At 37.8% G+C, this 25676-nt stretch overlaps 1 protein-coding gene across 1 annotated transcript in view; it reads left to right on the forward strand.

The window, feature by feature from the left end:
* Positions 1-25676, forward strand: part of plxdc2b (plexin domain containing 2b) — a 150021-nt gene that overhangs the window by 51031 nt on the left and 73314 nt on the right. The window contains exon 2 of the mRNA XM_030123138.1: positions 16730-16953. Coding sequence (XP_029978998.1) covers positions 16730-16953 — 224 coding nt within the window. The remainder of the gene's footprint in view (positions 1-16729; positions 16954-25676) is intronic.

Raw genomic sequence — 25676 nt, forward strand, 5'->3', positions numbered from 1 at the left:
TGAAAATCTCTCTGACAGGACATTTTAGAGACAATTTAACAGTTTAGTGTTGCTGAATGACTCACATTTTTACTTTTAAATTCATTTTTGCTTTAGTTGGACCATAAGGGACTATACAAAACAAGGAGCTACTTTATGTTGAAATAAATGTTGGAATGGCAATCAATTAAAATTCGCTCTCTGATGGGACATTACTGTGCTTTGACCCTGTAATACACAGGTGTCAAACATGTGGCTCGCCAAAGGTTCCAATACGGCCCGTGGGATGAATTTGCAAAGTGCAAGTTAGAGCATCAAACTCAAAAACAATATTATAATACCCTGTAAATAATGATAACACCATTTTTTTCTCTTTGATTTAGCGCAAAAAAACATTGAATTATGAAAATGTTTATATTAACAAACTATCCTTTAACAGTAAAATGTGAATAACCTGAACAAATATGAACAACCTGAGATGGCTAAAAAATTCAGTGCAATTTGAACAATATTCTGGCTGCTACTAAATGTTTTGTGCCTTTGTACATCTGATCTGTAATGCATGTGTATGAATGAAAAGTCGAGGCAAAATATTGATAAGATCGTACTTATATTTCTTAACAAATTTATTTTTTTTTCAGGTTATTCACATCCTTTTTTTTTGGATAGTTTGTAACCGTAAATATTGGCATAACTGAATGTCATTTTTATGCACTAAAATAATTTGGGGTTGTCATTATTTATTGGCTTCATCAGTCTGATGAAGGGCCTCGGCCCGAAACGTCACTAATAAATGGTTTGGGAGCTCACTGGTTGTGTGGACCTTCCTTTATTTTTTCACATTATTTATTGGCTATCATGCTATTATTTCACTGGTCCGGCCCACTTCAGATTAAATTGGGCTGAATGTGGCCCCCGGAAGAAAATGAGTTTGACACCCCTGCTGTAATATCCCAGCTATTTAACTGATTGTTTTCAGTAATTTTAGGAGTGATACCACTTGCATAACTTCTCTATTTATGAATGCTAAGTTTCAGTGGCTGTAGCTTTTTATTGTAGTTCTAAGAAATATAGTGAAATTGAGTGTTTTTTATGCATATGATAAATTCCATTTGTTTGATACAAGAAGAGTTGTTATATTTGAGATTATTGAGCTGTTTTCTCCCTGCACTATCATCAAACTCTGTCATATACTTTCTTCCACATCACTTGCTGTATGTTACATCCTTTCTGAATGCACTGATCTCAGACCTGTTCACATCCTGATCGAACCAATAGACCTGGTTTTTTTGTCCCTTTAACACTTTTATTTGAACTTTAATTATATCTTTATGATACAGTCTTTCTGCCACCACTTCCATTTCTGTTTCTATGTCTGCTGGTATGTGAATCCATAAGAATTCTACTGAATTTTAGGAGATAACGACACAGCAGCAATTTAATTCACAACAAATAGAGTAATTTCAAGCAAATTATCTCTGCCTTACAGAAATTGTTCAAGTCTTTTCTTGCTGTCGTCGGTATCACTTCAGTTACCATTAAACTGAGGACGGTGCCAGAAGCAAAATGATTGAGAAGCCTGATGAATTGTGTGTTTAATGAATTTAATTAAGCTTGCGTAACACTCATGGCATTTTGACAGAAGGAGAAACCTTTATTCGTTCCACTTGCCCTGTCAGGAAAGAAATTAAGCAAATCACAGATGGAACACTTTTTCTCACTGATCTGAATAATTAGACATTTTCACAGGAGACGTTTGAGGAATTTACATATTCAACTGACAAAGCAAATATTTGCCAGTGTTCATTTCTAATGGAGTAAAAGCCTGAGAGTCTCTTGTGTGCTTTTGTGTCCTAACTAGATTGAGTGTACATACACGGTCTTTTCTATAATGGGATTTTCAGAGGAATTCAGACATCTTTTCAGTGACATGAAGCTCCGTAGGACAGCGAAACTCCTGAGGAGACTGTGTTGTAAACAATATTTAATATTGATTTCCTGTGAGTGGCTGAAGTCTCCACTGCTGAATGGGAAGAGGTTGAAGCAATTATAGACTCTGTGTGACTTGGATGTGGCTCACAGTTTGTCATCAGATATATGAAATGTGCAGGGCTGGGTTTGGCAGCTATACTGTTGGTTGAAAGAATGGTCTTTTTTCTCTGAGCACAGTATATACAGCAGAAGAATGGAGCTTGAAAATATATATTTCCTGCTGTGCTTCTGTGGGATGCTGTAGATATTTGGTATATTCAATCTTTTTGTTGTTGTTGGTTTGTGGGAGTGGGTGCCAAGAAGCTGGAGGTGGGAGGATATGGGATTTGGCAAGTTTTTAAGCACTTTTTTTATGTTTTCCTCATATTTTCAAGATCTTTTACAAGAGGACATTAAAATCTGTGTAATATGGTTACATCTGGTTACTGGAAAATGATCCCAATCTTGGAAAAAAACATGTGTAAAGCGTGTTTTTATTTAAGAGCTTCCTCACATGTTGAGTATTTTATGGCCTGAGACAATTAACGTCATTAGAAGGAATTTCATAAGCGGATCTCAGGGCTGCCCTCAGTGCGGGAAAATGGTCGACTGTGGAGCCCAAGAACCGCGGGACGTGTTGTGGGTCGCATTTGTCGTGAAGGATAAGATGCTGTTGCACTGATTACATGTCAAAAGGGTGAAATCAGGAAAAATGAAATGGAGCTGGACCTACTATTTGAAGCTGACTGTGATAAACAGATCCTAAATTGTGTCAGCAGATTAGACTGAAATATACTTCAGACTTGTCAATTATAGCAGGTACTGAGAAGCAGTAAAGAGAGGAATTATTTTTAGAAGATGCCAATCTAATTTCCTCTTCACTCCTGTGTAACGTCAGTGTTTACATGGAGTGTAACGATCCTGTTTTTGTCGCTATTCTGAAAAATATTCCCAATGAACTGTTTGCATGGCTAATTAACATGAATATTCCCATTGACACGGAGCTATGCATAAATACTCGGATTAAAAACAGGATTGTCTCACTGGTGGCAAGCATTTGACATTGGAAGTACAAGCTCCTTTATGCATTCCTTCAGTGACCTTCTTAAAAACGTCACTGTTGTTTTATGCGTGCATCTAAAAAACAGTTGATTTCCCTGTCTTTAGTGTTTAAAAAGCAGGTGTGTTTCTCCTTCCAACCACAAATACAGGCTGTTCTTTTATGTGTGCATCTCAGCTACAGCTATCCCAGCTGACCCTGAACAGACATGAGGCTAAACTGCAGTTAAACCACTAAATGAGGTGCATATTATGAATGCGTTGTATGCATGTCCAAAGGATCCTCATAAAACCTGAATAATTTGTGCATATCCCACATGTCTTAATTGGAAAAGCCTGCTCGGAATATCCAGACAGAACATGCTGTTTACAAGGCACCATTCAATTCACAATATTTTCTATTGGTGATAACAGTGGATGTGCATGTAAACATAGTGAGACTTAGTTATTATTGAGTTTACAGCAGACGTGCACTGATAGGTTAATTGGTTAATCGAAATTGCCCATAGGTGTGAATGTGAGAGTGATTGTTTGTCTCTATATGTTCAGCCCTGCGATGAACTGACGACTTGTCCAGGGTGTACCCCGCCTTCGCCCTTATGTAGCTGGGGTACACTCCAAGCGACCCCCGTGACTCTAGTGAGGATAAAGTCGGTTCAGATAATGAATGAATGAATGAATGAATAAGTTTACACCTGTCCATCCATAGGAGTGGAATTGTCCTTCACTGTGGTTCTCCTTGAGGTTTCTCTTTTCCCACTAGGTTTTTGGAGTTTTTCCTTGCCGAGAAGGAGGGTCTGAAGGACAGAGGACGCCAAGGGCATTAATCCATTCCCTTCATCTACTGTTTATTTGACTGTTGTTTCATATTCAACTAATTCTGTAAAGCCCTGTGAGGCAACCTTGTTGTGATGTAGGGTTCTACAAATAGAACTGAAGTGAATAGAATTTGTGTACCGTTATTGTCAGTTAAGATGGAAAGCAAACCATGTGATTGTCCTTGACCGCTTCACACTCTTCTGTCAGCTGGAACCTCTTTCTCAGCTGTGGGAAATGGTAGGTCTATTGGGGTAAGAGTTGGACCTGTCTGTTGGTGTTTACACAGTGCTTAACTCAGAGAACATTGGAGTGTGGAGAGGTTTGGCAGGATGGAGGGACGAGAGGTTCTGCGATGTTGATGGATTAGCGTGAAGGCCCGAGGGCCCCGTGTGGCCTGGCCTGGCCTGCATGGCCTCCTCTGTTCAGAAAGAAAGTGAAAGAAAAGAAAAAAACACAGTTAATACACTGGACCTCGGTCAGTCAATCTCTGCAAGACAAGTCACACATACAAGTCTGTCACCCTGCAGACACTTACAGATAGACACACATACTTACAAAGGGTCTGTCTGCGCAACACAAAATCAATCTTCAGTTAATAGAGGTGCTGCCTGGCACATTTGTGCGATTTCTCACGTATAAATACTGTTTGTGTCCAGTCACCTTTCACATGGATTGAGTTTTGAGTGTCAGAAGTCGCTGCAGGGGGTCCATTAGACAAGACGTGCCACGCAGATTATGTAAAGATGATTTAACCCTGTAACTGTTGTGTTAGTACTGGATATGTCCATCTTTTGTGTCTGTTTCGTTTCTTTTTTTCTTTTATTTGCTTTGACAGTGAAGGAACATGATGTGAGTTGAAGTGAATGTTGAATTCCTGCTCCTGACAGATGGGTTATCAGGTATGAAAATAAGCATGGAGGTGTGACGATTGCTTGTTTTACACACATTAATATGTGATGCAGCACCTGGGAATCTTCATGGTATCGTGGAAAAAAGAGTCACATATTTGAAAGTCTTCACATACAAATGAAGTGCATGGAAAAAAAAAAGATCAGTCTGTAATGTTGAATGAGAATGAGACGCTTCAGCCTTGAGTGTTGAACAGGTGAAAATGGACTCAGTGGCTGTATAGGATTGCAAGTAGTGTTAAGAAAAACACACATGAAAATAGTCAAATGAATTCCCTTCAGCTGTCTCATACTACTGGCTTTGTGAATGCTGGATCATTGTTGACACTTCCTGGGATTATAAAGGAATTTAACATCATTGTTTGTGCTGACTAATGTGCTTTTCCTGTTATGACAAGTGAGAACATGTAAAAATACTGTAAGAAACAGACTTTGATCAAACAGTCACTTTATTGTTTTTGTGATGGGTGAAACATTATCAGATCTCCACTGACAGAATTTCAGCCAAACCATCTGCATTTAGTAAGAATTACACGCCGTTTTTATTCATCCCAGGTGTGGCAGCAGATGTTGAGATGTAGTGAGTCAGCAGGTTCATGACCTCAAAACCTCCGGAGGCGTAAATGATGGAGAGATCAAACTTTGGAATAAACAGTTTTTAAAGATAAGTGGACAAAGAGTGATTATAGTGTCCAGTTTGACGCTGATGTTTAGGTGTGTTTTCCGTACAGAGAAACTCACACTCAGCTGAAGAGTGTGTGAACTCAGAGGATAAAGCAGAGGCTATTGTTTGTGATGTGGCGTATCAGAATAAAACTGTAGGCTTTGTCCTGCTTATCCTGCTCTATTCACTGGTACAGATGTGACCATTTCCAATTTTAAGGTCTGTTAAGCAAGTACTAAGAGGGCTGTGGGAACAGTGAAAGGACAGGTTTTGCATTTTCATGGTGAGATCTCAGTGGGCCGCTGAAGCCATTTTTTCCTTCTACAAAGTCTCAATGATGTTTTTGCACTAGCTAGCCATTGACCTGTGAGAATACAGTATTATTACCACAGGTAATGGTCTGCACAGTAGGACGGAGAAATAATCTGTTACAGGAGGTCCGGTGTCCAGTGATACATTGCCTGCCAGGTTCAGCTTTCTCATGCTACAGTGATTCAAGGCCTCGGGGCTCCTGAGCCATACCGTTTATTCGCAAAGTTGAAAAGTGGAATGAGAGCCAACAGTGGTGCTTCATAGTCCTGCAGTCTATCACTCAATCTCCTGAAATATGAGACAGACACTGTGCCTGACTGGAATCCTGAATTCCTAAATGCCTGTGTCACTCAGGAAGCGCTCTTGAATACTCTTTTCTGTTTGTAATCCTGCTGTCTCCTGACTGCCTGCAGCTCTTCATGCCTTCCCTTTCTCCCTGCCTGTTTGTGTCTTTGCCAAAGCATTTTTGTGTACACTTCCTGTGCTGACCAACGGCACAGCCAACACAACCACCAATTACACGAAGAAAGCCGCGGCGGTGACAGCAGACTCCGTGATGGTTTGCTTCAGCACTTGAAACCCTGTGTTTTGGGGTTTGATACTGTGTGCTTGGGCATGTTCCTGGGTGCTTTGTGGCTTAGCCTGCTTGGATTTTGTGTCCAGTGTGTTTAGTTGCTTCGAACAGATGCTGAGAGGGAAATTTGGAAATTTTCTACAAAGACCATTCAAAAAACAATTACGCCCCTCAAGGTTAAAGCCTTGATTAAAAATCAGTGGCCTTGAAGCCGGACACTCAGCCTCCTGACTCCCCCTCCGGCCTCCTTCCTTCCTCTGACATCAGGCTGACATCTGTCCTTTTCGTAGACGCTGTATTTCCTTGGGCAGAACAGACACAACTTTCATTCGTTTTAATGAATTCTCTCCTCTTTCCTCACTCTGCAGAATGTAATTAACACTTTGTGAGCTCTGAAATGGGCTTTTATTTATAGCTTCCTTTCACACCTGCCTCTTTTCTCATTTGGATGCTATTACTGTGCTCACCAGACAGTTTACTGTATTTTTTTATTATTTGTTTCTGATTCTGTTGCTTCCAGGCATCATGCTGATAAAAATTTATTGCACTGGGCCCAAAATCATATCGACAAGTGGAGGAAAAGCTAATGCAGCTCATACAGTTTTACAACCTATTCCCATTGTATGTTGCTGCAAACCATGGACAATTACTATCTCAACCCTTATCGACCAAAAATACACTTCATATCAACATTTGTAGATCATGCATGTACATGTATACCCATGTTGTAGTGTTTTAACCCATAAAGACCCAAACATCCACTAGCGACCAAAACCATCTACTGATGTACAATGTTTATCTACTAATTAAATCAATAAATGTAAATAATTGGTGTAAAATGCAGTTTGTTGTGTTTTCACGGTCATCAAATATGACCTATTTGGACGTTCAGAGGCTCCGTAGTGAACATGGAAAGACCGTCATCTTCTACAACATTGATTCACCAGTAAAACCCATGGAGTTTGATCAATGACCATGGATGGAGACACTTGTTTTTATGATCAGTTATTGATATCTTCACTTTTTCTTCAGTTTAGTCTGTTTTTGATATAGTAACCCATAACTTTAACCTGAGCTTTAATGAACATCTACATGATCAGTGAATTAAATATAGGAAAATACTTGATTTTCACTGAGACAAGTGCAAAATACAGAGGATACTAGTAGAATAAATGTTGATAAATCACTGAAGAAAGGGTCAGTACAGAGAAAAATGGGCCTGGTTATGAATTGGGCATAGTTTATTTATGATAAGTATATTACTGCTAAGAAATGACAGATTATTTTTGTACATTATTAGGAAACGGATAGTGTACTTTTGTTTTTGATATGTGTTTTATTGTCATGAAAAGGACAGTTTATTTTAGTTTTTTAATATGTGTATTATTATGAAATGGACAGAGTTTATTTCTGTTTTTGATATGTGCACTATTACTGCTATGAAAAGGACAGAGTTTATTTTAATGTGAAATGCTGCTGCAAAAATGGACAGTCTATCCTTGATATGTACAGCAATTTTGTGTTTTGTGCATAGTCTGAATTTAGTCTCATATGTGAGGAGTTTGAGGGTAGGTGAAGGATGGGGTAAGGGCGTGCGAGATTATAAATTAGACTTCATCTCGCTCCTTTTCAAATGTTTGACTTTCTTTTATATAATTCTTTGCTCTTTGATTTTAATGCAATATTTGAAATAAACAAACAAACAAATAAACAAAAATTCATTTGAGAACTACCATAGAAATAGCACTGGGTCTTTATGGGTTAATGGATATTTTCTTGCCTTTCCTTCTTTCCCCATGTTTGGAGTAGGCAGAGGTGTAAACCTATAATACATAAATATACTTTATTGATCCCAAACTGGAAAATTACAGTACAGCAGTAGCATGACACCCCGTAAAAATAATAGCAAAATAGAAAATAAGAGCAAACACACTCTGCATGATAAATTAGTAGTATAAAAACAGACCTGGATTAAAAAAAACAAGCGGATAATTAAACTGTCAGAGGAAAAATAAACTGTAATGTTCGGTATAATGAAGGTTAATAGGTTTCTTGTTTCTTTACTTAGTTTCTTATCAAAAAGAAGCTTTCAACCAATCGTTTTTCCTGCGTATTTACTTATCAGTTTCAGTATGTAGAAGGAATATGTAGTTATCTACCATCAGTAAGCATGTTAGTGTGTTTAAGCCGAAGTCACGACTGGTGTGTGTATCTTCGGTCCTAATCTATACCCGAGGGGAGGCTTGTGGTTCTTTGACACAGAAAGATGTGACTAATTGTTGGCAAAACAACATCTTCGGTGTAATGGAGCTTTCATGACAAGCAGGAAGGCTGCTGGATGAGTTTCTGTCTGTCTCTGGAGGAAAAGTAATCACGCACTTTGTAAAGAAACTTGGTTAGTATTGAGTTTTAGAGCCTTTTTGTGAGAAGGATGGCATCGTTTTTTACGCACAGCTTTCATGTAGCAAACTCTAGTCTCCTGGTATTTAATTTTCTGCCTTGACACATGCAGTGATTACCTGAGATTTATCTGTATCTTGTGTATAATTTATTTAAATGCCACCTTTTATCACACTGCAGATCACTTCATAAGGGTTCTTTGAAAGTGGATCTCTTTTTAGGTTTTGACTGTGCAGGTGCCGCCTCTCTGTCTACCTGCGTTTAACTCTCTCCTGTGGAAACATTTATGACTTGATGCATCTGCTTCATGATAGGCAGTGTTTTTAAGAGAGGATGTGTAGACGCAGGCTATACATAAGTTAGACGAACACGCTCTGCTTTGCATAATAACTGCACGTCTGGAATTTGTGTAGATTCAGCTTTAAGTGGAGACAGCACTTTATTTAATGTTTGCACGTGTCTTCACCCCAGGCGATAGACATTTAAAAGCTGTACAGCTGGGTTTCTACCGTGCATGCTTGGCATTTAAAAAACAAGCATACGATTGCAGTAAAATAACTATATGCGATCTATAAGGTATTCAGGCAGAGTATGATGTAATGTTTGTTCCATCAACTCTGGAGCCGTTATATCTTATTAAAACCACTTTAGTAACTCGTCTGTCAAATCTAATGTCCCATCATAACGATTGCTGCCACTTTATTTTAGCTTCAGCCGTGACTGATAACACTCTATCAGTGTTTGGAGCTTTGGTTTTGTATCCTTGTCCTTGGTGTTGCAGTGAGATGATTATGTATGTCATTTGGTGGGATCATTTTGAGAAATAACTCAACCATTCACCATAGTTTCCTGTCCAATTTAGGCTAACCTCAGTGTTGGGTTAAAACCTGCATGAAACTGTGTCTACAACATTGACGTAAACTGCTGTTGCATTGTGGTTCCAGGCAGAAATCTGGACAAACATAACCAGAATAAAACAACATGCCTTCAGGCACAAGTGTAAAGATTTTATTTCTTCAATTCTTGTAAAAAACTAACTTTTGTTACCTTGAAGGGGCATAGCAGTGTTGTCTTGGTTTTGTGTTCTTGAAGATTTGTATTCCATGCTCATGTTTTTTTCTAAAACCTTTATCATTTTCTGTCATATACAGAGCTTTTAAAAGTGTAGTGAAAGTGATGGAGTGTTTCTCGTGACAAGAATTCCCAATAAATCACTGATAATGAAAAGAGTTAGACGTGTTGAATAGAAAATAGTTACAATCCTTCCTCATGATCTGGAGTAGAGCCGAAACGATTAATCAACTCAAATCCATTAAAAAATTATTCTATTGCAATTTTCCTGAATCGAAGCTTTGTTTCCTTTATTTCGCTGCTGCTTAACATTGATTCTGATGTTTTGATTCACATGTGATGCACAGGACGCCAGGATCAACAAACACAGAAACAAGGACAAAAAGGTGGAAAATGTCTGTATGTTCGCTCTTCTTCATTTGAACCATCATTTACTCCTTCAAACTTTAAGCTTTCACACAAACATAAAAAATATTTGTCTTTATTTTTTTAAGTTGTGCGTTAGTTACCACACTGCACATATTGTTTGTAGATGTTGATGTCATTTGACTTCTTTGTTATGATATATGTAGATATTTTTATATGCACTTTTTTACTGTTGTTGTTATTTCTATATAGATATTTTTACTTTCTGTGGTTGTAATTTTCAGACGTCTTTTTCACATTTTTTTTTTTTTTTTTACCATTTTTTGCTGATTCAAATAATCCTTTAAAACCCCTTTAGCCCTATCGGCCCACCCGCTGGCCTAAAAAATTATATTAATATTCATCTACTATAAAAATATAATAAATCAGGACAATGGATGTTTTTTTCAACTTTTGCTCAAAGTTTAGACCCTAATGTTAATAAAAGTACATCAAAAGTGTATTTTACTGCAAACTTTAATGTTCAAACATGATTTTTAATCTTTGTGCGGTGAAATATATGCTATTAAAAATCTCTAACACGAACAATTAATTTATACATATCATCGTCAATCCAGCCGAAAAAAAACAGGCGAGCATAAAAAATTCTAATTTCTCTTTTAGTTTATTACAGTTTACTCAGGCATAGTAATAGATACAATATTTTAGACAATGGGAATAGATTCTGTGAGGTCTGTAAATGTCCATAGACACCAAGAACATCCATATGAACCTTATTATTGTGAAGTAATTCTTCATTTACTTAGGGTATGTCTTTTTAGGCGTTTTTCCCCTGAAAATATGGTTGGGGTTAAACAGGTTAATAGAATTGAATCGAAGAAAATAATTGATAGGTTCATCGATTCCAAAATTAATCAGTAACTGCAGCTCTAATCTGTTAATTGTATTGTCTGTTCTTTATTTAAGAGGTTGTTGAAGGATGTCCGGAACATTTTCAGTTTATTGAGCTGTGATAAATGTTTTCTGTCACAATCACAATAAAACAAACACTTTTGCTGTCGTTTCATCAACTTAATCCACGTGGACCCTGAAGGGTTGCTGTTCAGAGTCGGTGCTGTTGTAGACCTGGTCCTACACAGTGTTTGGCAAAGTCTGCCGGTGCGCTGATAAAGCCGCTTTCCCCAGACGCTAAATTAAGCTCTCTGACACTCAGCGATAGAAGAGCTAAAAACCATGGAAGCATGTTTCTTTTTTACACCTTTCCTGCTAAAATTATGCACACCGCACACACACACACACACACACACACTGGCAAACACAAATGCACTGAAGCATTTCACCTCCTCTATTTGCCAGTCATGTGTGTCAGTGTCTCTGTCAGTAACACTGAGTCAGGTGGGAAACAAAAGAAAAGTGGGGAAAACAAGTAGAAACTGAATGAAAGACGGGGTGCAGACAGAACCTTTATTCTGCGGTTTTATGACCTCCTAAATGTCCTTGAAAGGTTTTAGGCGGAACCAAATTACAGTCCCTCCGGTGTTTGTGAATCAGAGGTGTTGACAGGCATGAGTCCAGCCAACAGCGCTGCTCAACAGTCAGGGTGAAGGTATGCAGGGGCTTTCAGAGCCACTGAAAGAAAAGCACAGGGGAAAGATTTCCTTTCACACAAAAGCTGAGGAACAGTCTCCTTGTACTGAGAAGAAGCCCTGTCCTGCTGAGTAGTTATTTTAGGTGTCCCTTAGGGGTCTACCCTTAATGCTCTCCCAAACGCTTGACAAAAGCCCCCGGATAATAAAACCCTCCCTGAATCACAGAGAGATGATGTAGAGAGATGCAGGTGCATGTGCGCCTCTACACGGTGACTCATCATGGCTGTTCAGAAATGGACATGCTGGGAAAAATGCAGCTATTTATTCAAGGCCTCTATGTCATGGTCATGGTGAGTTTTAAAGTATCCGCTGTTTGCCAGCTTTCAACTATACACTGAGAAACTGACAAAGCCTCTTTAAAGGATGAAAATAGATGTTCATGCCTTAGCGGAATGGTATGTGTAGGTGCCTCTTGGATTTAGAGTATGTAACTGCTGCTGACAGGAAGTTCAGCTGGACTATTTTGTCCACATGCATGTGACTAATGACTATTAGAGGTGGGAGAGGTGTCAGGAAGTATTAGTGGTATGGTGAGAATGAGAGAGTGAGCGAACAGTCGACATAAAGACAGATACACAGTCAGCTACCTCCTATAACACATACTGATTCTGTGGAGTGTCAAGTCACTTTTATTTATATAACCTAATATCACAAATTTGGCTCGTGGCACTAACATGGGACAATCTCTAAAAATAATAAGAATTTAAAAAAACCTCTTCAAATAGGAAGAAATGGAAGAAACATTAGGAAGAATGGGAAGATATCTCTGCTACGTGTGTGTGCAGAATTTAGTTTTTTTGTTTTATATTTGTAACTTTTCCATTCAGCCACATAGATGCATATTGTACACCCAGAAACAAAGCAGTAATTTCATGTAAAATCTGCTCATTTTGTTACATTTTATTGACACAAAATGTACTTTAACATCATGACATTAACCTTGTTTCATGATAAGTGACTAGACAAAAGTCATTTATAGAGGATTTACAGTTCACTTAAAGTAAACTATTATGTGTCCGTTGAATAATTAGCAGTGAATAAGTGACTCAAGCAGCGCATTTTGGCTTCATGTAAATCTATTCAGCGATAGACACCAAATGTTTTTGTAAATGCCTCTGTTATGTTTGCTGATACTAAGTATAGGACTACTTGTGAACTACCTTTTTACTGACCATTTTAGACAAAATTTTTACCAAATTATCAGAAAATCTGCAAAATTCAATGTAAATGTATACACTTTTCCACATCTGGCTGTTACCTTCTGAGCAGAACCACTGGTCTGGATCATATAATGTTATTTCAGACTCTTTTTCTGTATTTAATATTTCTACCTGGGTTTTAGTAGCTACATAGAAATAAGAAAAGTGTGTGACCCCTTTAGTTGGTGTTTTTTTGAAGTGTTTCATTTGTGAGTATTTCACTTTATCAAATATAAATACTGTAAAGAAATTGTAGTCACTATATTTTTCTTTTGTTCAGAACACTTGTAGCTAGCTAGCATGTTTTTGATAACATTATGTGATTAGAAAATTTGTTTCTGGCAGTTACAGCTTTTTTTTTTATCAGTGTTATTGCATGTTTTGTCTATATTTTCTTTAAAATTGATTTCATTGTTGGTTTATTTACACAGTTTGTAGACGGAAATAAATAATTAAGGCACATTTCCTCTGCTTAGTTAAGATTGAACACTGTAAGCTAACTGCTAGCTTGTAGCTGCTGACTAGCTAACTAGCTAATGTCAAGAATATTTACTACTACTATTATGGATTCATAACTAAATTTTAAACTTTCATTACTTTTTTATATAATATTTTTGACCCCTTTAGCTGGTGCTTTTTTTGAAGTGTTTCATTTGTGAGTATCTCGCTTTATCAAATATAAATACTGTAAAAAAAAAAAAAATGTAGTCACTATATTTTTCTTTTGTTCAGAACACTTGCCGTTAGTTGACATGTTTTTGCTAAGATGTGATTAGAAAATTTGTTTCTTGCAGTTACAGTTTTTTATCAGTGTCATTGCGTGTTTTGTCTATATTTTCTTTCAAATTGATTTCATTGTTGGTTTATTTACACAGTTTGTACACGTAAATAAATAAGTAAGGCACATTTCCATTGCTTAGTTAGGATTGAACACTGTAATCTAACTGCTAGCTTGTAGCTGCTGACTAGCTAACTGGCTAATGTCTTATGAATATTTACTACTACTATTATGCATTCATAACTAAGTTCTAAACCTTCATTACTTCTTTATATAATATTTTTGGAAACAACTGGGGAAATAGAAAACACCAGTGACTTTGTGAAGAAACACTAAAAACTGCAAAACCATAGAATAGCACTACTAAGCATTTAAGTACAATAATGTGAGCAGATGGGAAATATATTTGCAGGGACTCTATTTCAAAAGAGCAATTTTCAACAGTAAGTTAATCCAAAGTGCTAAATACACACATAAAAAGAGTATTTAAATAGGGTAAAGATTACAGCAAAATAACTTTAAATGAAACTAGCTGAACAGACAGAAAACTAAAAGTGAATTGTAAGAGCCTAAATCCTTTTAATACTTTCCAAACCAATGGAAATTAAATTAAGTTTTACAACACACAGGAAAGTGAAGTCTACCACTGACAGAAGCATGGACATGTTTTTCTAAAGTCTTAATGCTGAGACATAAGTACTTTAATGTGGTTGTTAAAATTTAGGATTATGTTCAGAAACTAGCTAAGATTTTGTTTTGATCTTCAACATTAGAGGAAGGAAATGAGCACTGGCTTTTAAAGGTTCTTAGTTACCCCTGATAAGTGTACCCCTCAGTCCCCTTTCCTGCTTTTTATACTCCCTTAAATCAACAGCAACTTCTACCAGCAAATTGGTCTCTTTGCTCCTTGCTTTGCTGATGCTCATTATAAAGTGAATCTGTCAGCTTCCACTTTGGGCACATTAGCATCTTAAGTCCTTCCACTTGCTCTCCCCTCCTCTCTTCTCTTTTCTGTAGCCCCTGGAGAGGAGATCCAGAAGGAAAAAGAAATGTGAGCTTGAGGGAAAGAAGTGAAAGATGTGCCTGTTGGACCCACTGACCTCGCTCTAAAAAGAATCAGGAAAAGTCAGCAGTTTTTTGTTTTTTTTTTTGTCCTGAGGCCAAAACAATTTGCATAATTTCAAGCCGTTTATGAACTTTATGTTGTGATAATGTTATGAAAAATATAGCTTATTACTAATTGTTTTTAACCGCTTAATCCTATTCTGGTCGTTGGGAGCAGGAGCTTATCCAAGCATGCCGAGTATTAGCCTGAAGGAAAGGAAGTGAATCTTTGGTCCGTCACAGGCCGGACAGATAAACACACATCTCCTCCTGCTGTCACTCATACCTACAGGCACTTTAGCATCTCTAATCCCTGTGATTTGGGAAAACCCACACAAGCAAAAGGATGACATGCATACATGTTTATCATACTGTATTTTTCGCCTTAATGCAGAGGTGTCAAACTCATTTTGGTTCAGGGGCCACATACAGACAAATTGATCTCAAGTGGGCCGGACCAGTAAAATAATAGCATAATAACCTATAAATGATAATCCAAATTTTTCTCTTTGGAATAAAATTACATTACGAAAATGTGAATAACCTGACCAACTGATTGTATATCTGATATAGAGACTGTACTAACTGTGCAGCTACACTCATATTGCATTAGTGTCTTTTTGATTGAAGCTTCCACTGATGGTTAAAAGTACTTAGATTTATTATGCTTAAAGAAAGAGCAGATCTTATATTTCTTATCTTTATCACAACTCTCTGGTTTTTCTGACTTCTTAGAATGCACCATGCAGCGATATTCACCTCTGACCCAGCAGTTGTTCCCAAGCTTTGTTAATCAAGTCAGTGTTTACACGGACGCAGTAACATTTCTCAACTGTCGCCTGCACCTCACTTCAGACCCATGTTTAAGAGTGTTTGGGTTTGACTGTGGTCCACTGGTCTGTGTGATGACAGCTGAGTCATACTAATATGCATCTGTTTCAGGTAGTGTGGGATTTCTCCCAAAGCCAATAAGATGACTCTGCAGAGACAGTGAATTATGAGGAAGAGGGAAAAGATTAATGGCTCAAACTGTCCTCGCCTCTGCAATTTGAGTATTGCCTTGTTGACAGTATAAAAAACCCCCATACAATTGTTGTTTCATATAATTATCTTGTATCTGTTGCCAAAAAAATTAAATGTATGCCCTTAGAATTTCCTGATAATTTAGTTTGAGGTTAATTTATTCTTGAAATGATAATAATAACCTAAGCTAAATACAGATTACTCCAGTGTTAATTCTTTACTGAAAGCGCTGATTTAAAAGATTATTCAGTTACAATTTTCCTGAATCCAAGCTTCGTTTCCTTAATTTTACTGCAGCTAAACATTGGTTCCACTTTTGTGTTTCACATGGATGCTTATTGTGACACACATCACACCAGGATTAACACTAACAACATGGACACGAGGCCAAAAAGGCAGAAAATGTCAGTATGTTCACTTTTCTCCACTGGAACCATCACTTACTACTTAAAACTTTTAAGCTTTCACACAAACATTAAAAAGATTTGGGTTTATTTTTTTAAGTTGTTTTTTAGTTCCATCTTAAGGAATTAGTAAGTTTTATAAATTTAGGGAAGACTGCAGTGCATGTATTGTTTTTAGACGTCATTTGACTTGTTTGTTGTTTTTATATATAGATGCTTTTTATATATCCTTTTACTTTTAAGATGTTTGTTGCTAGGTCAGCTGGTTCTGGAATAAAAGACAAGTTGTTTGTCATTTTCAGACATGTGTGTTTCACATTTTTACTATTTTTTCACGAATTCAAAAAATCATTTAATCAAATTAAACTGAAGAAAATAATCGATAGATTCGATTACAAAAATAATCGATGGCTACAGTGCTAATTCACAGTCTTTTCCTGTCTCCTCAGGGGTGTCTTACTCATATGTGCATGGACAGCTAGGAGATGAAGACGCAGACGTGGACGTGAAGCTCTACAGTCACAGGTGGAGGAGGTGGCTCCCTCCAAAGTCTCGAGATATGGACAGTAACAGGGCCAGTCAAGAGCAGGACCAGAAGACAGAGCCGGAAGAGCCTGACGGATTCCCGGGTCTGCTGTCTGCAGAGGAAACAGACAACAGCTCCCAGATAGAGGTACGTACATAATTAAAGCCCAGAGGAGTCCTTGGACGGACACCTGTGTCAATCAAACAAATTTTATGTATATAGCACCAAATCATAATAAAAGTTATCTCCTGACACTTTACATATAGGTCTGGTCAAAACCAGACCCTCAAGCCAATTTACAGAACCCAACAGAATCCTCCCGGGGCAAACACTTGTGTCTGGTGACAGTGGCAGGGAAAAACTTCCTTTTATCTTCCTTCCTTTGTGTCCAAATCACAAACTGATTTAAGATGACATAGCAGCAGAGGGAGCCTCGCTGAGTCTTCCTTTAAACGTGGATGGAAAGTGCAGATCTCAAAGTAATACTATGAAGTCAATTCTGATGAAAGACCAGGTAAAAGCAGACTAAAAAATTTGCCAATATTGTCATTACATTTGGTGCAGGAAGAGACAGTAAAAATGGGATTCTAAGGGAAGTGCTTGCATGAAAAACAAAATCCATATCACTTTGTTTCCTACTGGTGGAAAAGTGGATGACATCGACCAATCAGATGCGTGGCATCTTTGTGACATGTGATTGTTTTGTAAATAGGTGTATATAGTTTTTCTAACAAACACCTGAAGTATTGAGTGCATTTTCATGTAAATAGTTATATACACTGCAATTAGGTTATTTGCTAATTTATTTTTATTTTTTTTTTTAGAAATTTAAATTTATATGTTCATTCTAAGTTATAAAAATGGTTCATTCAACATATTTTTGGTGAAAAACTGTAAGGAATCTAACTTTGTCCTACTTGGATTTCATGTTTTTTGGGTGATTTTAGGTTCAGTGTGTTAAATACAGCATATCACATGAAAAAATAACTGTAAAGTCAGACAGGTGAAGTTATGCTGAAAAGAATGACACCAAACAACGTAAGTTAAACTGTTGTTTATGAGAAATATAGAGACAAAATCAAACGGATTTAAAAACAGCCAAAATACACTCAGACTCCTGGGTACCACTGAGGCTGCGCTGCTGATTTGGCATTTTATGTTTCCAAAATCTATAAGAGTTTAGGTGTGAAATGGGGCAGAAATGGTCTCTGCACTAGCTTGTTCTCAGTTTGTGGCTGCACGGCTCTGATGAGGCGCTGTTGTAGTGAAATTATCCCAAACAATGTCATTAGGTTTATCATGGAACATATTTACAACACAAAGATTATATCACAGCTTGATCGGGAAAAGCTCTGCACTTTGCTGTAACGCTGTACCAGGAGAGGAGAAGGGTCTGGTGGAACACATTATTATTGTCTAGAATTGAGGGAAAAACTCTGTGGCTTTGTTTGTAATCACAGTCATCTTGGGTGGTACTGAGCCACACATGCAGCGGCAGCGTCTTTGTAGATAGTGAGAGGGAGATCCTGTTCTGATGGTACGTTTGCACGTCGGAAGGTGAACGCTGATATTAAAATGGCAAATCCCTCCAAAAGAAAACAGCATGTAAATCATTAGAAGACATATTTCAACCCTGTGATGTGAAGGTTGTGTAGCAGGGAGAGAGCTCACAGATAGGATGTTATTGCTAGTGAATTCTGAGTTTATTGTGACAATTTGATCTCGTTATGGCAAATAAAGGATTCACTGATTTCATGTCTTGTTGAAGCGATTAGTGTCAGAATATCTCTAAGCAGTAGTATTCTGTATTAACCCTTAAAGACCCACAACTATTTTTGTTGGTCAACTTCCAAAAGATTTTTTTTTCTGCCTTTCCTCAGTGATTTATCACCATTTATTATAATATTGTCACCTGCATTTTGCATTTTCCAGTGAAAATCTGGTCTTTTCCTATATTAAATTCACTGATCATGTTCATATAAGCTCAGAGTAAATTCAGAGATCATTAGGTCAAATCAGAATAAATGAGGAAAAGGTTATTCCACAAAATATATCATTAACTAAACCTAAAACAAGTGTCTCTAACCACTGTCATTAGGGATGAGAATTGATAAGAATTTAACGATTCCAATTCCATTATCAATTTTGCTTATTGATCCGATTCCTTATCGATTCTCTTATCAATTCTCATTGGGTGAGGGAATAAAAGAGTGCAAATGGGTTTGTTGCATTAGCTGTCTTTTACATTTCCATCTCTGCACAGGAAATATAACATATACAGTATGCAGAAATAATAATAACAGATGACACCGGGCCTGGTTTGGGGGCGGGGTGTCCACACACCGTACGATGTCCTGTGTAGACAAATGTTTCAGCATATTGGAAGTATATCCCCCCTTTGAAGTGTTACAACTGGCCCTGGTGTCATCTTTTCTCATGAAATATAGCCATACTTTGGAGTGTTTCTACCTCGAAGCCATGTTGGCTACGTTCTAAACCCAAACAATACAACGTGCATGTAACGTCATCACATATGCACAACGAAGGTGGGATCGATAAGCCGACAGGTAAACGATTCCAAGGAATTGAGCTACTGGGAACCGGTTCTCAAAAAGAACCGGCTCTCGATTCTCATCCCTAACTGTCATGTATCAAACTACATGGGTTTTACTGGTGAATCAATGTTGCAGTAGACGACGGTGTTTCCACATTCACTACAGAGCCTTTGAACGTCCAAATGGGTCATATCTGATGACCATGAAAAGCTGAGAAACTGCATTTTACCTGAATTAATTGCATGTATTGATAGGATTAATGGATCAACAATTATTAAATATTTTAGATCAGTAGATGGTTTTGCTCAGTGGTGGATGTTTGGGTCTTTATGGGTTAAATTAAAGCTAACTGTATCTGACTCCCTCCTGGAACTCTGTTCTCTCTATCGTAACCTCAGACTGAATGAAGATAGATTGTGTGATATGGTTTCATGGAAAAAATGAAGCCTTGTTGTGTCTGTGAGGAATCAGATTTTACATAGTAGAGATAGTTTTGACTTGATACTTTTGGTCATTGCACCTGTCAGTCACTCATTTTTATATCTCCTGCTCTGAAATGAGGCTAGATTTCCCCAAGGCTGAAGACAGATCCAAGTGGAGGTTCAGAAGTCTAATTTCGATTCAGACCACTTGAGTTACAATATGTTCAAAGGTCATTATGGAATGTAGTGAGCCTATGGCCAACGATAGCAAAAAATACTGCCTACTGAAGCTTTAAATATTGAGTCTCACACTTTATTCTTGATCCTGACCTTTTATCTCATTGAAGTGTTTTTGTTCATTATCCGTTTGTTAAGATGTGGTTTTATTTCTACTTTTTGGTTCTACTTCTGTATTCAATCTGCCGTGTTACTGTGTCCCTGAGTCCATAAAATATGTTCACTTTATTCCACCAGTTCCCATGTGTTGATAAGAGCAGAAGAAGTGGATGAAGTTGATAAATAAAGTTAATATTAGCTTGTTGGCTAACTAACATTAGTTCCCACTGCATTTCCAAACTGAATTTCTATGTATTCTTCTGATATAGAATAAGGCTTCACATCTTCATGCTTTGTGTTTCATTTGTCAGCCTGTATCTGCACTGTCCAGTTCAGGGAAAGGGAAATTAAATAACAATTTATATCAAACACCTGAACATGAATTGACGTGATGCACCGTTGCAAATGGACTAGAAGCTTTCACAGTATTTAACACAGGTAAAATCACGGTCAGGTAAAAGCACAGAGTATGGCAAATTGCACTAAGAGCTGTATTTGATGTAAATAAATGAATGTGGCCCCTTCTGAACCCCAACTGGTGACTCACTCAAGAAAGAAGTTATGTAAATGAGCATATGACGTCAAAGTGAACACGGATATTGTCAGGCGATTCATTTACAAGTTATATACAAGGAAATGTCTGTTATACATGAGTTGATAGGATTAATGGATCAGCAGTTATTAAACATTTTAGATTAGGAGATGCTTTTGGTCGGTGGGGGATGCTTGGGTCTTCAAGGGTTAAATTAAAACTAGCTGTAGGCATAATCAGAAGAAGAAAAAGATGGATGATGTGATGCAGTTTCATGAAAAAATTAAGCCTTGTTGTGTCTGTTATGAATCAGAGCTTACATAGTAGAGATAGTTTTGACAGTGATTGGTCATTACACCTGTCAATCTCCCGTTTTTATAACTCCTGCTCTGAAATAAGGCTAGATTTCCCCAAGGCTGAAAACAGAATATAAGTTATATACAAGGAAATGTCATATGAGAAGGATACAGTTACAAAGCTAACTGAATGATGTGATATCTTAATGGTATGAAATATTATCCTATTGTTTACAAAGGTTAATTGAAGAAATGTAAATGGTCAGGACTGATCATAGCAGAATGAAATGTTTTTGCTGCATATTGCTAATCCCTGTCAGTTTACAGTTGTGTTGTTTCTCTGTTCAGACTAATGTGGCATGCACCATCAGAGCAAAGTAAGGCTACGTTCAGACTGCAGGCAAATGTGGCCCAAATCTGATTTTTTTGCCCATATGTGACCAGTATCCAATCTGTTAAGGACAGTTTGAACAGGAAAACTCTGATATTTTCAAATCTGACCCAGGCCACTTTCATATGTGGTCCTAAATCTGATACATATCTGATATTTTGCAGTGCGACTTCAGTCTGATTGGCCAGGTTGCATTTATCCGACATTTATGTCACTGAAATGCAACAAAATTCTGTGCTAAGACGAGATGCCTCCATATTTACTTCAATAAACACAGTGCGTGCCTGCGTGTTCATGTATTATGTCAGGACCTCTTTTGCACATGTGGGTCACTTCAGGGTCGCATTTAGTTCATACTCAAAACTGATAGAAGTCACATTTAATTTGTAATATGAACAAGCACACAAAAAAAAATCAGATTTCACCCAAAAATCTGAATTGTGCATTACGACCTGCTGTCTGAATGTAGTGCAGTTGAAGGTCACAATAAACTTTCCCCTCTACTTAAAAAAAAAAAAAAAAAAAAAAATCTAATACAGTATAAAGGGAATGACTAGATAAAATCCTCCATTGAGCTATGTCTAAAAATATTCTTGTCATTCCCTGGAGCAATTATAAATCTCTGCAGAAAAGTAGAAGTTAAGTGATGAAAAAGAGGCCTAGGACTGGTCTATGAGGATTAATATTTTACATCAAATCAAGCTCAGCCCTCAGGGGTTCATCTACCCTCTGTATTCAACTGGACCCTGTTAAGCTTGACCCCAGACAGACCACAACAGGATATTAACCCGGCCTCCTGCAGTCGGCTGGACCTGTTGGGGATTAACGGCCCGGTTCAGCATGCGTTTGTGTCTATGTAAATGAAAGGCATCACCCTGTTGTTATGATGCCTCGGCCGGCACACGGCATCGAGGCATTCAGTCATAATGATGGCGGCCGCCGGGGCATAGACAGCTCGTTAAGTTTTCCTGTGGCTTCTAATCATCTCAGGTTCACAGCACCCGGTCTCTGGGTGAGGAGGGAGGGAGCTTTGATCGTCAGCTGTAAACATTCGCAAACACACGGCACTTCAAGACTTAGCACACATGCACTGTACACACACAGATAAATGCACACCACTAGAGATTTCACATCCACGCGGATGCACACACGCCATTACACAAATATCCACACAAACACATCCGCCCCCATTGTCTTCATTCTCTCAAAGTCATTTGTTGTTGCTGAATGCAGGAGCAGTCCACAGCACAAACACCCTGTTTTTCCCCTTGTTATTACCCGACGCTCACATACTCCCTCACCTGCCACCAGCACTTTACATAACATGAGGAAAGCCTTCACATTCAGAGGGCAGAAACAGTAAATAGTCAACTGAAATCCACATCACAGTGAGAGGAAGGGATTTAACCCATAAAGACCCAGTGCTACTGTTGTGTCAGTTCCCAAAGCATTTTTTCTCTCTATTGAACCTTTCATAAGTGATTTATCACCAATTATTATAATATTATCCTCTGTATTTGGCATTTTTCCAGTGAAAATCAGGTTGTTTTCTGTATTTAATTCACTGATCATATAGATGTTCATAAAAGCTCAGATTAAAGTTGAGGGTTATTACATCAAAAACAGAGAAAGTGACTTTTTCCGTAAAATATATCATTAAATGAACATAAACCAAGTGTGTCCATCCACTGTCATTTATCCAACTCCATGGATTTTACTGGTGAATCAGTGTTGTAGAAGATGATGGTGTTTCCACGTTCACTATGGAGCCTCTGAACGTCCAAATGGGTCATATCTGATGACCATGAAGAGATGATAAACTGCATTTTACACCAATTATTTACGTATATTGATAGGATTAATGGATCAAAAGGTATTAAACAGTTTACATCAGTCGATTTTGTTAAATTTTTGGGTCTTTATGGGGTAAAGACTGTTTTGCACCACCCAAGGACACAAAAAGAACAGTAGTTGAACACATTCAAAGGAAACATGTACCTTTGGAGACTTGTACAGTGCTTTATATCATCAAAACATTCCTGTGGTTCTTATTTCCTTTGACCTGCCCTCTAAAAATGCTCTTTGCTGCTTGGTTGTATTATGCTCAAGTTTGTTAGAGGTTACCTCTGTGAAGAATCTGGTTTCTTTGACTTTTTCACAATTGATTTCTCTTTAAGATGGATTATGGCTGCTGCAAAATAATAGAAAGAAGCTCTTGCCCTGATTTTTGAAAGGCTGCAAACATCTATTAAGGAAGTCTAACAGATGTGAGGATATTTCTGTCACTATAAAGGAATAATGTTAGGGTTAAGACTCATAAAAAAGACATTTTAAGGCTTTATTGTACATGGGATATAGAAAAATATTGAACACAGCTGCACTCTATATCAGTGTTATATCCCTCTTTTATCAAATGTTTGTTATTTAAAGTGACTATGACAGTAAAAGAAGCACTGATCTATATAGAGATATAATCCCAAAGCACAGTATTTTTTAAATGTGAAGATGGAATAGGGAGTTTAACAGGGACTCTAACTCTGTTTTAATCTCCATAAATCAGACTTGGACTTTAGTGGCACTTAAGACTCCTCTCCATCTCCTCTCTTCTCTTTGCATTGGGTTCAGTCTGTGTTTGGGTTATGTGGTGCCATAACAAAAGTTCCCGACAATAGATTTATCTCACCTCAGCGTGCAGGTTCACAACATTGTCCTCAACAGCAGACTGTCTGCCGCCTTCGGTGTCTCTGAGTCACTGTATCGGCTTTCTGGATCATTAACACACATTTAAACACCGGTTGTCTGCTAAAGGTGTCTTTAAATTATTGTAAGGAGACAAACGGTTGAAGCAAACTCACTTTGTATCATTGAATTCAACCAGGTTTCACTCACAGATTCTATTTTCCAGCAGGACAAATGTGTGTGTTTTTCTGAACACACAATGCCAATAATGGCCTGTGGCAGTTTGTGTTTTATGTTGTTTGTCCAAAGCCATTTTTCATGTTTTGGATCATGGCCACGTTTTTAGTTCCCAAACATCCTCATAACCCCTCTTGTCAAGCTGTTATGTAAACACCACTTCAGCGTTATTTAAAGTCAAACGCTTTGTATAACATGTGTTTTTATGGAGAAGAGAATAGACATTTGATTTTAAAGCTCCAGTGTGTAAGATTTTGAGGGACTGACAATGATCTAATTACAGATGAGAAGTATGATATTCATAAATGCATTTCAGCTGTGCATAATTTTTTTTTATTACCCCCCAAAGGGGGGCTCTCTTTTCTAGAAAAGCACTTGGAGAGCGCAGACCTCCGCCAAGGCAGATCAGTGGGCCCCCGTGCCCCACCCCCCACCCCCCACCCCCTGATCACCACCAAGATTTAATCATTTGTTCCTTGTGCCAGTATCAACATTTCCTGAAATTTTCATGCAAATCCGTCCATAACTTTTTGAGTTATCTTGCACACGGACAAACAGACACAGACAAACCAACGCCAGCAAAAACCTCCTTGGTGGTGGTAATAACAGTTACCCTCTTTAAGGATTTGCAGATTTGGGAAGTGTGGGAAAAAAAAGTTGAAATATTCTAGTTTTTATTTGTGTTATATCTAACTAAATGTAAAGAGAAACAACAATATTGATGTAAAGAAATTTTAACATTACTCATGTCACTTAGCCCCGCTGGTTCATGCAGTAGATGAAATCACAAAATGATCGTAAAGTGATTTATTAGGTTATTGTGATCATATGAGGGGAAAGTAGGACGAGGGGGATGCCTAGAATTAGATGAGAAAAATGATATGAATCTGTCTGTGTGTTAAAGCTGCAGGAGCCAAAACAAGGGGAGAAGTATTTAATAATACACACTTGTCTGTGTCTAAATCTAAAGACTAATGATATAGATGGATGACATGGATGGTGGTTGTTGCTTAGTGTCACTATGAAAAAGTGAAGCCAGTTATGTCATAGATAAAGATGAAGATAAAGTTTATTTTGCCATTTGTTCACATAATTGGGTACTTAGGAAGTCTTACACAGACGTCTCTCAGAGTACAAGTGGAAAAGATTAAATGATACAATCAAGAATAAAAAAAAATATAAGATATCAGCAGTATAAAACCAACATATGCAGTACAAAACTAGAAGCACTCGGAGAGCGCAGACCTCCGCCAAGGCTGATCAGTGGCCCCCCCCGTGGGCCCCCCCACGCCAAGGAGGTTATGTTTTTGCCAGGGTTTGTTTGTTTGTTTGTCTGTCTGTCTGTTTGTCTGTCCGTTAGTGTGCAACATAACTCAAAAAGTTATGGACAGATTTTGATGAAATTTTGTGGTCTCCCCCCCC

Source organism: Sphaeramia orbicularis, chromosome 20 (genome assembly GCF_902148855.1).
Source record: "Sphaeramia orbicularis chromosome 20, fSphaOr1.1, whole genome shotgun sequence".
Classification (NCBI taxonomy): Eukaryota; Metazoa; Chordata; class Actinopteri; order Kurtiformes; family Apogonidae; genus Sphaeramia; species Sphaeramia orbicularis.